At 41.7% G+C, this 14,907-nt stretch overlaps 1 protein-coding gene across 14 annotated transcripts in view; it reads right to left on the reverse strand.

Annotated features, from left to right (window-relative positions):
- Positions 1 to 14,907, reverse strand: part of LOC106583929 (C-Jun-amino-terminal kinase-interacting protein 3) — a 101,966-nt gene that overhangs the window by 37,247 nt on the left and 49,812 nt on the right. For 7 of the 14 annotated variants that reach the window (XM_082967868.1, XM_014168606.3, XM_014168610.3 and 4 more), the window contains 7 exons: positions 12,070 to 12,127; positions 11,371 to 11,523; positions 11,235 to 11,298; positions 4,295 to 4,446; positions 3,805 to 3,861; positions 3,186 to 3,356; positions 2,309 to 2,468 (listed from right to left, as the gene is read on the reverse strand). In XM_082967868.1, the coding sequence (XP_082823994.1) occupies positions 2,309 to 2,468; positions 3,186 to 3,356; positions 3,805 to 3,861; positions 4,295 to 4,446; positions 11,235 to 11,298; positions 11,371 to 11,523; positions 12,070 to 12,127 (815 nt within the window). The remainder of the gene's footprint in view (positions 1 to 2,308; positions 2,469 to 3,185; positions 3,357 to 3,804; positions 3,862 to 4,294; positions 4,447 to 11,234; positions 11,299 to 11,370; positions 11,524 to 12,069; positions 12,128 to 14,907) is intronic. The other 7 variants (XM_082967870.1, XM_014168611.3, XM_014168608.3 and 4 more) reach the window with 1 other exon arrangement.

Genomic DNA, 14,907 nt, shown 5'->3' on the forward strand with positions numbered 1-14,907 from the left:
TTATGAATGAGCGCTCTGGAGCCCTGCAATGCTACAGAAACGTTTTGGTACCCTTCCATAGATCTGTGCCTCAACACAATCCTGATCAATGGAAACAGGATGCATCCGAGCTCAATTTAGAGGCTCATAGCAAAGGGCCTGCATACTTATGTACAGTTGAAGTCAGAAGTTTACATACACTTAGGTTGGAGTCATTAAAACTCGTTTTTCAACCACTCCACAAATTTCTTGTTAACTATAGTTTTGGCAAGTCGGTTAAGGACATCTACTTTGTGCATGACACAACACATTTTCCCAACAATTGTTTACAGACATATTATTGCACTTATTCACTGTATCACAATTCCAGTGGGTCAGAAGTTTACATACACCAAGTTGACTGTGCCTTTAAACAGTTTGGAAAATTCCAGAAAATGATGTCATGGCTTTAGAAGCTTCTGATAGGCTAATTGACATCATTTGAGTCAATTGGAGTTGTAAATTGGAGTTGTACCTGTGGATGTATTTCAAGACCTACCTTCAAACTCCGTGCATCTTTGTTTGACATCATGGGAAAATCTAAAAAAATCAGCCAAGACCTCGGGAAAAAAATTGTAGACCTCCACAAGTCTGGTTCATCCTTGGGAGCAACTTCCAAATGCCTGAAGGTACCACGTGCATCTGTAACAATAGTACGCAAGTATAAACACCGTGGGACCACGCAGCCGTCATACTGAGCTGTCATACTGCTCAGGAAGGAGACACGTTCTGTCTCCTAGAGATGAATGTACTTGGTAGCGAAAAGTGCAAATAAATCCCAGAACAGCAGCAAAAGACCTTGTGAAGATGCTGGAGGAAACAGGTACAAAATGATCTATATCCACAGTAAAACGAGTCCTATATCGACACAACCTGAAAGGCCGCTCAGCAAGGAAGAAGCCACTGCTCAAAAACCGCCATAAAAAAGCCAGACTACGGTTTGCAACTGCACATGGGGACAAAGATCGTACTTTTTGGAGAAATGTCCTCTGGTCTGATGAAACAAAAATAGAACTGTTTGGCCATAATGACCATCGTTATGTTTGGAGGAAAAAGGGGGAGGCTTGCAAGCCGAAGAACACCATCCCAACCGTGAAGCGCGGGGGTGGCAGCATCATGTTGTGGGGGTGCTTGGCTGCAGGAGGGACTGGTGCACTTCAGAAAATAGATGGTTACATGAGGATGGAAAATTATGTGGATATATTGAAGCAACATCTCAAGACATCAGTCAGGAAGTTAAAGCTTGGTCGCAAATGGGTCTTCCAAATGAACAATGACCCCAAGCATACTTCCAAAGTTGTGGCAAAATGACTTAAGGACAACAAAGTCAAGGTATTGGAGTGGCCATCACAAAGCGCTAACCTCAACCGTATAGAACATTTGTGGGCAGAACTGAAAAAGCATGTGCGAGCAAGGAGGCCTACAAACCTGACTCCAGCTCTGTCAGGAGGAATGGGCCAAAATTAACTGAAGTTATTGTGGGAAGCTTGTGGAAGGCTACCCAAAACATTTGACCCAAGTTAAACAATTTAAAGGCAATGCTACCAAATACTAATTGAGTGTATGTAAACTTCTGACCCACTGGGAATGTGATGAAAGAAATAAAAGCTGAAATAAATCACTCTACTATTATTCTGACATTTCACATTCTTAAAATAAAGTGGTGATCCTAACTGACCTAAGACAGGGATTTTTTTACTAGAATTAAATGTCAGGAATTGTGAAAAACTGAGTTTAAATTTATTCGGCTAAGGTGTAATGTAAACCTCCGTCTTCAACTGTAGATTGAGGGGAAAAAATAATTTTATCCATTTTAGAATAAGGCTGTAACATAAAATGTGGAAAAAGTGAAGGGGTCTGAATACTTTTCGAATGCACTGTATACATTCTATATACATTTTACGGACAAAATGTATTTTACCAATAGTTATTTATTTGTTTTTCATCCCATCCTTCAGCTACCCTCAACCCCTCCCATCTATCTCTGAAGACCATCCAGTTTGATTTCTATTCACCATATATTTTTAACTGTGCTGTTTCACAAAATTTCAGAACCTACAGTATTATACTTTTTACGGACACAATATATTTTATTGTATTTGCCATATATTTTTGAACTGTGCTGTGATGTTTCACAAAAGTTCTGAACCTTTCTATTCTCATAGTTTCTACAGATCTGCAGAGCTGGGATGGCATGGATGGCATTTTACTTGGATGCTGAATGCTTGCTAAACACTCAGATTGGTGGGCAAGCGCCCGGACAGACGGACAGGTGGATGAGAGACGGTACCTGTTTGAAGCGTGGTGGTACGCTCCAGCCGCAGGCCTGCATAATGCCGTCATCGCGGCGCATGTGCTCTCGGACCTGCCGGTACTGTTCCCGGCGCTGCTCGCGACGAGCTGACAGCGCAGAGTCGCTAAGGAGAGACGCAACACCATTACTGGCCAGTCTAGAACAGAGGGTGGATTGAAAGAAAGGCGTAGAAAGAGAGAGGCAGAGAGAGAAGCGAAGCGTTAGCAAGCGCAGCCAGGCTGCTGCAAAGAAAGAGAAGCTACAGCGGCATTGTGTGTTTTTAAGCAGTTAAGCTACAACCAGCTCAACAGCCATGAGAAAATGAATGGAAAACAAAAGAACAGGAGTAGAGCGCAAAATAAGAAGCAATCACAATATGTGATCTGCACTTAACACTAATCATTAACAATGCACAAAGCAGTAATATGAACTAGCAACCATACTTACATCCTTTTGCACTTTAACATGAAGGCACATGCAAGAACACTACTAACTGATTCAAAATATGTTAGTTTTCCTGCTTATTATCATTTCACTCACAAATATGAGGGAAAAAATGACATTACACATACTGTAGGATTACACTTACGACAGTGCAACCCCAACCTCTCCCCTATACATGCATAAACAACTAACTCTACAATGTTTAGAGGGTGGACGAGGGAGGGATGGAGAGAGGAAGGGATAGAGGGACGGAGAGATAAGAGGGATGGACGGAGGGAGAAGGATGGACGAAGGGAGAGGGATGGGAAGGAGGGAGGGAGGGAGGGACAGAGATGGAGGACGATCAGAGAGATAGAGGGATGAAGGTATGGACGGAGACAGAGTGAGGGAAGAATGTAAATAAAAAGGTTGGTGTGTGTTTTTCTCTCACTCTTCTGGGAAAAACTCCAGGGTTCGGTTTGAGGTGGAGATCTGACACATGGTGTGGTTGCGTCTCTGGGGGAAGCCTGCAGGGGACGGGGACTTGTAGTGGATGTTGACGCTGTAGTACGGACGCTTGACTGGCGGAGGACTGGCCGAGGAACTGAACAGACGGGCGAAACTGGAAGGAGAGAAGAGAGAGGGAGAGAGAGAGAGATGTACAGTCAGAAAGTTTAGTAACAATTTTATTAACTGTACACTACAAAGCATACAGTACACAGCCTTAAGGTGTCCGCATGCTTCCCAGCCGAAGAGTTTGTGCATATATTTTGACAACATTGTGACGTTTTTGTTTGTTTTGGACTTCGGGTAAGGGTTTTTCTAAGATCTCCTCTGCAAAAACGTCAAAATAAATGCCGCATTTCTTGATTTATCTTAGATTAATTCTGACTATTTTGAGTCATCTCAAAATTGACAAACAGTACTATTGCTGCTTTTTTCTCGTTTTTCAAGCGAACATCTTTTAAGGGAGTAAGCGAGCACACTCATTCGGTTCCAGCCAAACTAGGTGCTAGCAGAACTGAAGCATGATGACACCTTTATGCTACATGGCACTTATAACAACTCACAACTGCCAGATGGTGGATTTCTTCTTCTCCTGCATCTGAGGACTCTCCCTGGATGCCCTGAGGAGACAGAGATTTTGATTTTAATTTGATTTTAACTTATTTGGATCTCTTTTAGTCCTCATTTGGACTAATCTTCCAAAAGTCCTTAAATAGAGAGAGGCATGTTTCTGCAGGAATAAAGCATGGGAGCAGCATATACCTAGCCTGGTCGCAGATCTGTTTGTCTTGCCAACTTCTATGGTCATTGCCATGCTAAACATAGGAGATAAGGCCTGCCTCTCCTGATCATCTCTGTCCACCAGACGGCCTACAGCATCTCCATCAGCCTCTCCTTGTACTGGTTCCTCTCCCCTTCACCCCTCCCTCCCCCCACTCCTCTCATCACCTGATCATCTCTGTCCACCGAACAGCTCTCTCCTTGTACTGCTTTCTCTCTCCTCACCCCTCACTCCTCCCCCCTCCACCTTCACTCCTCCCCCCTCTTCCCCACCTGATCATCTCTGTCCACCGGACGGCCTCCTGTAGTTCCATTAGTCTCTCCTTGTACTGGTTCCTCTCCATCAGGACCCTGGCCATCTCCACCCGTGTGAAACGCCGACGCTGCGTCATGGTCACATCCCCATCCACCATCGGAGACGAGTACTGAGAAAGAAAAGGAGGAGGCGAGAAGGGAGGAGAGAGGGCAGGGGAGAGAGGGGAGGAGGAGAGAAGAGAGGAAGAGAAAGGGAAGGATGAGAAGGGAAGAAGAGAGAAGGGGGAAGAGAGAGGGCACAAGTTGCATTCATACTGTCGTGCCTGCCGACCCCAAACTGTTGTTTGCTGGCTATCAGATATTTTATTTTTCACAACATTTTCAGAAGGCTAAAAGCAAACTATTCACTGCCAAAACGAGAGGCATAGTTAGCTCAACATGCCTCTAGATCAGCGTTTCCCAAAATAGGGTCACCTGATGTCTTTTGAACGACTTAAACAAAAAAATATTTTGACCCCATCACTTAAAGAAAAGACTCTAAGGAACACACAGTGCATTCAGAAAGTATTCAGACCCCTTACCTTTTCCCAAATGCTGTTATGTATAGCCTTATTCTAAATTTGATTAAGTTATTTTTTTCCTTCATCAACCAACACACAATACCCCATAATGACAAAGTGAAAACAGGATTTTACATTTTTTTTGCAAATGTATTACAAATAAAAAACAGAAATAACTTACTAACATAAGTATTCAGATCCTTTGATATGAAACTAAATTGAGCTTAGGTGCATCCTCTTTCCATTGATAATCCTTGACATGTTTCTTCAACTCGATTGGAGTCCACCTGTGGTACATTCAATTGATTGGACATGATTTGGAATGGCACACACCAGTCTATATAAGATCCCACAGTTGACAGTGCATGTCAGAGCAAAAACTAAGCCATGAGGTTGAAGGAATTGTCCATAGAGCTCCAAGACAGGATTGTGTTGAGGCACAGATCTGGGGAAGGGTACCAAAACATTTCTGCAGTATTGAAGGTCCCCAAGAAAACAGTGGCCTACATCATTCATAAATGGAAGAAGTTTGGAACCACCAAGACTCTTCCTAGAGCTCGCCACCTGGCCAAAACTGAGCAATCGCAGAAGAAAGGCCTTGGTCAGGGAGGTGACCAAGAACCCGGTGGTCACTCTGACAGAGCTCCAGAGTTCCTCTGTGGTGATGAGAGAACCTTCCAGAAGGACAAATATCACTGCAGTACTCCGCCAATCAGGCCTTTATGGTAAAGTGGCCAGACAGAAGCCAATCCTCAGTAAAAGGCATATGACAGCCAGCTTGGAGTTTGCCAAAATGTACCTAAAGGACTCTCAGATCATGACAAACAAGATTCTCTGGTCTGATGAAACCAAGATTGAACTCTTTGTCCTGAATGCCAAGAGTCACATCTAGAGGAAACCATGCACCGCTTATCCCCTGGCCAATACCCTCCCTACGGTGAAGCATTGTTGTTGGCAGCATCATGCTGTAGGGATATTTTTCAATGGCAGGGACTGGGAGATTAGTCAGGATCGAGGGAAAGATGAACAGAGAAAAGTACAGAGAGATCCTTGATGAAAACCTGCTCCAGAGCGCTCAGGCAAGTAGCCTAGTGGTTTGAGCATTGGGCCAGTAACCGAAAGGTTGCTAGATTGAATCCTTGAGCTGACAAGGTAAAAATCTTTCATTCTGCCCCTGATAAAAAATAAAAAGGACCTCAGACTCACCTTCCAACAGGACAACGACCCTAAACACACAGCCAAGACAACACAGGAGTGGCTTCAGGACAAGTCTCTAAATGTCCTTGAGTGGCCCAGCCAGAGCCCGGACTTGAACTTGATTGAACATTTCTGGAGACCTAAAAATAGCTGTGCAGTGACGCTCCCCATCCAACCTGACAGAGCTTGAGAAGTTCTGCAGAGAATGGGAGAAACTCCCCAAATACAGGTCTGCTAAGCTTATAGCAATTTTACCTAAGAAGGCTTTAATTGCTGCCAAAGATGCTTCAACAAAGTACTGAGTAAAGGATCTGAATACTTATGTAAATGTGATATAATTTTTATTGTATTTTTATGCATTTGCAAAATATTCTAAAAACCTGTTTTTACTTTGTCATTATGGGGTATTTATTGTGTGTAGATTGATGAGGGAAAAAAACTGTTGAATCCATTTTAGAATAAGGCTGAAACAAGTAGGGCTGTTACGGTGACCGTATTACCGCCACACTGGCAGTCACGAGTTATGATGGCAGTCAAATTCCATGTGACAGTATAGTCACGGTAATTAGGCTTCTCCAAGCTCTGATGCTGCTGATGGTCATTGGTAGACTACCAAATTTGCTAACTGCCTGGTACTCTGCACTTCATTGTCTTTCTAATTTCGCTGACATCAATGAAAATGTGTTCGAAAATCGAATCAAACACTTCATGAGAGCCCATGAGCTCACAACATTTCTATAGGCTATGCAATGAGAGAAAACAGAGTGATGGTTTCTATTAAAAAGAGGCGGATCCTAACAGCTTTCTATAGGCTAGGCCTGCTATATTTATTTCTCAACCTTCCTAATATTACGCACATTGCTTCACTTTAAAACAGGAATATAGTCTACCTGGCTGGCATGAAAATGAACCACGCAAAAAGCATCCTCCATTCGCTATTTATGTGCATAGATTACATGCATTTTTCCCCCCCTGCCCCTGTTTCGAGACAGGTGCATGATAATGGTTAATTCTAAATCAAAACAAATTTCGCACATATATTATTTAGTATATATAAAGACAAGATTAAATCAAGAATAGTGTGATGGGTGACAATATTACCTCATTTGTGAATGATATATTATCACTTTTGAATGATGCCCAGCTGAAAGCAAACAGCACATGCTTTTTTTGGGCGACTTTTTCAAATCATATTCGCACACCTCATGTAGCCTAGCCCATAGGCCTATCTGTTTTGATAAGGTTTGTATCACAAACCAAATAACTTCTTAAAATGAAGCAGATTAATATGCTTTACAATGGGTGTGGAGCCTAACTGGCATACATACGCAGCACGTGAGTTTCAAGTTTGCGGAGGATAATTTTCACCATAAAAATGCACCTTTATAATAAAAGCATTACATGCATAATCGCATTTGTGGTCACTTTTGAGAATGGTGTTTTCCTGCTAATGGAACATTCGCGCTTATAGCCTACTTCCGTGTGCACATTGCTGCGCTTATAATGTGAAGAAATAGCCTAATAGTTCATCAACAATTTTAAGCTAAATGTTCTCATCTGTGGTTGTATTCATTTGGGATCTATTGCTTCCCACAACTGTCCCGGACTACGTTTGGAATATTTATTTCTCACACAGAATAAGTCAATTGACATAGGCTAGTGCTTTTGCTAATCATTATGCCTACTCAAATTGTTGGCTGACGAAAAGTAAATGTGGACAGTTCTCCCAATATCTTCAATTCGCGCCTCGGAATTGGATAAGGACGTGCGCAGTTGCGTCCCCGATGTGTCTGTTCTCACTTGTAGCCTGTGAGAAAGACATGATCACGTGACAGAGCCATGTGAGTGAGAGGTGCTTCGGCATGCAGGGTGGAGAAGGGAATTATAATTTTCAGCCCAAGGGCATAACAGCCACAAAAGGCATGGATTCTTTAAAGGGGATTATGGCCAGACAAAGGGGATGCAGCCGGGTAGTTCCGGGGCATTATCAAGTGTTTGTGAAATTGTGAATGAGTGACTGATGAAGTGTGTACAGCCTGCACAAAAAACTAAGCAGAGCTCAGGACTTTCCAGCGACTATTTTCAAATCATCAGAGTTGCATCATGCAGCCTTAGGATGTATTAAAAATCAAAACCTATAGCCCAACATTTCTATCACAACTAAAGTTACATAAATAACTCTAAATTAAGCATATAGGAGTACCTTTTTCTTTGTAAACCGCTCAACACAGAATCGGGAGTGCGCACTCCCTCAAACCGCTTGGAGAAAATATTCTGTCTATTTTATTCAGCTATGTTCAATTGTATTCTTCATACTATAAAATAATATAAATAATGCTATGGAATTCTAAGCAAATCTTGTCTGTTAAAAATTAACTAGTGTAGCCCACAGCCATATGGCATAGCCAGATCAGGGCCTAACATAAGGAAAATGCAGAGTATGCTACTCTGTTCTTCTGAAACAGACAACATTTTCTTAACATCATGTTTCTTTAGACCCGTCTAAAATAAATAATGGATTTATTGTGATGGTGTATATTACATGTTCCAAAGGTCTGCATCAGTGACTTGTATGCCATGCGTGGAAAAAGGAGATGCTAAATGTGTTTATGTTAATTAACAGTCAATTAACGTGAGACCGGCAGTTATTTGCCTGACAATCACTGGCTGACAAATTGTCATGACCGCCACACCCCTAAATGTAACAAAATGTGGAAAAAGTGAAGGTGTCTGAATACTTCCCGAATGCACTGTATGTGTCTTCTGTTTCCCTCTACAATGCTCAGAAGCCACATAGGACCCATCAGAACATAGTGGATAAGACCAGGCACTAAATCAGACTGGGGGGAAAAAGAACAATCAAGATCATACAAAATTGTAGCCTGATGATCTTCTGAACTTCTCAATACCTTTCTGATGCATTTCAGTCACTTCAAACCATACTTCCTTCAGATTGAAATACTGTCAAAAGTATAAATCAGACTGATTTGTAATAGACTGTCATAACCCCAATTAAAAAAGTAAACTGACTGTTAATTACATCACTTTGTTTACATGGTGCGGTTGCACATTTTTTTTTTATATCAAAATGGGGTCGTGGGCCAAAAAAGTTTGGGAACCCCTGCCCTAGCCAATTTTAGTTGAGTAGGTATGTGAAATGCGGTTGTGAATTGCATATGAGCTCAATTAGGATTGAGGGCTCCTGCAAAGACATTTCTGTCAAACTAGCAAGGTCAGCTCTACGGAGAAAGCTGGCACAAGAATCTCAATAGTACTTGGCAGGTGGCATTCTCCCAGGATTAACCCATATACAATAAATCTACCAACTACAGTATTTCGATATTTGAAAAAGACTAAAAAAACACTTTTGTACTTGCCTTTCTTGCACTTTTTCTGTCTGTAAAATTAATTATGCAATAAAAGGCGCCTTTAAGCTCAAATATTGATATATAGTGAACAAAAATGTAAACGCAACATGTAAAGCTTATTTCTCTCAAGTTCTATGCAAAAATGTGGTTATATGTTAGTGAGCATTTCTCCTTTGCCAAAAGAATCCATCCAACTGACAGGTGTGGCATATCAAGAAGCTGATTAAACAGCATGATCATTACACAGGTGCACCTTGTACTGAGGACTGGGGACAATAAAAGGCCAATCTAAAATGTGCAGTTATGTCACACAACACAATGCCACAGATGTCTCAAGTTTTGAGGGAGCGTGCAATTGGCATGCTGACTGCAGGAATGTCCACTAGAGCTGTTGCCAGAGGATTGAATGTTCATTTCTCTATCATAAACTGCCTCCAAAGTTGTTTGCTGATGTCAATGTTGTGAACAGAGTGCCCCATGGTGGCAGTGGGGTTATGGTATGGGCAGGCATAAGCTATGGACAATGAACACAATTGCATTTTATCGATGGCAATTTTAATGCAGAGATACCGTTCCGAGATCCTGAGTCCCATTGTCATGCCATTCATCCGCCGACATCACCTCATGTTTCAGCATGAGAATGCATGTCGCAAGGATCTGTACACAATTTCTGGAAGCTGAAAATGTCCCAGTTCTTCCATGGCCTGCATACTCACCAGACGTGTCACGCATTTAGCATGTTTGGGACAGCGTGTTCCAGTTCCCGTCAATATCCAGTCACTTCACAAAGCCATTGAAGAGGAGTGGAAGAACATTCCACAAGCCACAATCAACAGCCTGATCAACTCTATGTGAAGAAGATGTGCCACGCTGCATGAGGCAAATGGTGGTCACACCAGATTCTGACTGGTTATTTGATCCACACCCTACTTTTTTTTAAGGTATCTGTGACCAACATTTGCATATCTGTATTCCCAGTCATGTGAAATCCATAGATTAGGGCCTAATACATTTATTTCAATTGACTGATATCCTTATATGAACTGTAACTCAGTAAAATCTTTGAAATTGTTGCATGTTGCGTTTATATTTGTTCAGTATATTAACCATCATATCAAAGTAAACTTGGAGTCAAGCGGTGATGTGTTGTGTGGTCCCTCCCACCACGACTTGGGAAAGCATGCAGTTTATTAGGATACAAATGAAATAAGTTAAGAACTTCAGAGTGGTGAAAGTCCACAGTGATGAGCTTAATGCTCCTTTCCAATAAATATCTTATTCTGTCTTATTCTGGTGACATGATGATCGATGCTTGGCTGCTGTTTGACAAGTAAAAATAATCTCACTCTTTTGTCCATAATAATCTCATCATGTAATAGGCTATTCCCGAACTGTATCTGTGAGGTATTGGCTAGAACGCATATGCCAAGACCAGAGTGGGCACATTCGCTATATAACAAAACATGTTTTGTGACAAAACCATCAGTAGAGTTGAAAATGCGATGGAAACCCATTTATATTGTATTTTTATTCGGTACATAGAAATTTAACAGCAAAAGTTTTTTTATGTGCACTAAATCACCAAGCGCAGCCTTTTATCAGCAACAAGTCAATTTGATGGAAACAAATCTCCGATGGAAATACATTTTAGAATATTTGCATGAAAATCTGTTGTCAATTAGATGGAAACCTAGCTTATGACTCTATTAATGTGATATGTGGTTGTTGTATCTAGTTACTAACGCACTAACTGTAAGTCGCTCTGGATAAGAGTGTCTGCTAGATGACTAAATGTAAATGTAAAATGTTAATTTTTTTGTTTGTTTGACTCACATCTTCTCCTCCTTCATCCTTGGAGTCCTGAGATGCTCCCAGAGTCAGAGCCTCTGCTCTCAACCTGAGGAGGCAAAGAGTCACAAGTCACACACACTATGCCCGCCCGCACGCACACCCTCCCACAACCCCTCACCTCTTCAGCTCTTCTTCCAGTTCTTTAACCTTTGTGTCTATTTTGTTCTTGACGCTCCTAAGGGCCTCCAGTTCCTCTCTCAACACCTCATGCTCCCCAGAGAGCTCGTCCACTTTGGCTATCAGGTCGTTCTTCACAATGTTCAGAGCATTTCTGCATGGGGAGAAATGGGAATCAATAATTGTACTGCTTTACTCAATAATCCTTAAACAAAAGTCTTCAGGTGCCAACCGAAAGGCATTTCAACTGGAAAAGGAAAACCTGTTGTGGGGGAGGTCGGGGGGGCATGGTTTCCGGGTGAGGGAGGGAGGACACGGGGATGGGGACTGATGGGGGGTAATGGGTTGGGGTTATCTTGGATTCATTTCTTTGATTGTTTTTTTGTACCTGTTACCTGGCCTCAAAATAAAACTGACAAAACTAAATAAAAACACAATAAAAAAAAACACTTTCTCTCCGTGTCTTACTATCACTCCACACACACACACACACACACACACACACACACACACACACACACACACACACACACACACACACACACACACACACACACGTGTGTGCTCTCTCTATTCATAAAAACAAATCACTTTTACTCAACCCTTGCAAAAGAACAGCCCCCCTAGTAAATCTATCTTGCACCAAACCATCTTTAATGTGCAGCAGCACAACAAACAAGTGTAAGTTTACAACACTTACTTGGTCTCCAGAAGATGTTTGTTCTCTGTCAGCAGATTCTCCACCTCCTTGCCCATCCCTGTGACATTAGTGTTAGCATTGATTAGCACTAACAACACTCTTTCTAGCCTGGTCCCAGATGTGTCTGAGAGCACAAACAGACCTAGGACCAGGCTACACTCATTCTATAGCTCTATAAACACTTCATGAACTCTCCAACTGTTAATTAACTATACATTTAGTTAACTTTTTTTCATAAACAGATTAATCGTCTTTGAATGTGAATTCTGGGGCTATTCATGGGTTAATTCTACTTCAGTAATGTATGAACGTTTGGAGGTTTTGGGGAGCATCATGGTGTTTAAATCAACTCCTGCAAGCTGAAATGAAACCAAGAAAAGACCAAAAGATTTCCCAAAACAAATACAGATACAATAATGATGTGTTTGCTGTGACATGCTCAAATAAAAGGGGAATGGATCTCTGAAATTAAGTCATTCAACTGAAGGTTTTTTCATCCGCTTTGTGACGCCGTGAATTTGTCTGAACCGTATCCGTGATTCCCCTTTAATTCCCTATTATATAGCCAGCATTATCTGCGCAAAAGTAGGTTATGACAGTTGCGCGAGAGAGGAAGTGTTCTACCCTCAGCTTGGAAGCTCGTTGAGACCCAGTTTGTTTTGTTTGTAGTACAAAGTGTGTACTGTAACCGTGTGGCAGGATCAACCAGTATTGGCTCTACTTAGGTCTATTGTTGGACTACCGATCTACGTTGGTCTCCGCTGTTTCTTCGTGGCCTTTCCCCGCTGGAGATCAGTTGGCGGATTGGATTGTCTGACTGACCGATTGACTACAACTTTTTGCATACGGTATTTAATTTGTTTTAGTGTGATGTATACCGTGATGATTTATGTGTTCAGTTCAGGGCCGGCCCTCCCATTAGGCAAGATTAGGCCGCCGCCTCTGGCGGCATTTTAACAATTGGCTGCCGCCCTCCAGCACCCCTGATCGGCTACTACACCGCCCACGGCACCCCAGCCACCAGCTCATAGCGTTGCTGCAATCCATTCCCGCTTCTCCCGAAGTTCACTCCCACTATCATTGGTAGCTATGGTGATGTGTGTGTTTATATGCGATTTTCCAATTGTGAAACATTAATAAAAATGTATCTGGCAATTAAATGATTGTATTTTTTTTTATGTTTGTGTGTGACGAAGACGATTAAGGCAGTAGCCTAACCTAGCCTGTTAACGTTAGCTACCTACTACTAGTGGATATAATTTGAGCTAAAAGTAATCTATAGAGATTTGAAACCATTTGCTACCATGTCTAAGAGACAAAAACTTTCAGGAAGCGGGATATGTTAGTGCAGCCTGGGCCACATCAGGATAAGGAGGGGAATTTCCCAAGAGATGAGGGGCAACGAAACTTTTCGGTGGCCCACGGGGAGAGAGTGAAGAGACCAAGGTTTTTGCTGCAAACTTTTTTCACACGAGTGCAAATCTGCGTTGGTCAGGGATGGAACCAGGGACTGGAAGAATCTGTGCCACCTCCTTAGCTCGCATGAGAAGTTGCATGACCACCTAGATAGTTCCCAAAGGTGGAAGGAGCTGGAGATCAGACTGGTGTCCAAGCAAACTCAGATGATTTGATTTCAGGACCATGGACAGCTTCGAGAGAAGACATCGCTGACTGCAATGCAGCACCACAGCAGAGGAAAGAGGCCACTCTAGGTGGAGACAAAATAAAATGTTTAAACTGATGTTAGACAATCAAATTCGGTATGTAAATAAACGAAATTCGTTAAGGGTGGGTCATTGACATAAATCTTATTTTGCACTGCTCCAGCGAAACAAGGCCCACAATGCATTTTTGACAGCAGTTGTTTCCAAAGCTCAAATTATATTACTGTTTTACAGTTCTACAGGAATATTTAAATATGTGTTAAATATGTTATCAGTGTTATTTGTATTGTAATTGTAACAATTATGGGGTTGTGCCATGTGTGTTAGTGATAACAGGTGGGATATTATTAATAAGTAACTTATTTTCCTACTATAGGTAGTAGGTTGCATAGTGATAGCAACATTGTAACTCTCCAATGCATGGGTTAAATATAATTGGAGCTTATTTCTTCATCGTCCAAAAAATAAGTGGTAAGCCTACCTGTTTGACAGACACAATTATCCTATCCATTGATGACGGTATATGCAAATACTCCAACACTGTCGCATGCACTGACTGATACAATACCTCCATGTCCGAGAAGGGCTTGGTGTGTTTGACTAAAACAAGGGCTCGAATTGAGTGATGGTATCACATACCATTTGTTAAAGAAGAGGGCAAAAATGACATCTATTGTTTGCTTTATATTTTGAAATAAATACATAAAACGTATCCAGATTATATCAAGAGTTCTATATCAATGCTTAACTCCGTGACGCCTTATGGTAGAAACAAGCTCTAAAATGCCCGCGAAAGACGTGACTCCGATGCATATGGGGATATATTAATTCCCGTCTATGACAATCTGAAGCTAAACTGCAGCCTATAATATTCGAGGAGATAAAAAAAATGACTTTGCTATTCTGTCCCTATTAATTGAGCTTTTCTCTTTCTGAAAAGAGAAGATGTTTGTTTAAACTCAGGCAGCTTTTAAGGAAGCACTTCTGTTGTTGGGTTATACAACGGAGTAGTAGCCAGCAGTTGAAGCTTACAGTTTTCTGTGTCAGTAGAGCCTCTGTCTGGGTGGAAAGGTAACTTTTGAAAGTGCCATGCTTAGATTCATGACTAAGATGTAATTATTTTTGTCTCACCAAGGGCAGCAGAATGTCCAGGGCATTGGTGATTTTATCAATG

The sequence above is a fragment of the Salmo salar genome, chromosome 23 (assembly GCF_965601325.2).
Source record: "Salmo salar chromosome 23, fSalSal1, whole genome shotgun sequence".
NCBI lineage: Eukaryota > Metazoa > Chordata > Actinopteri > Salmoniformes > Salmonidae > Salmo > Salmo salar.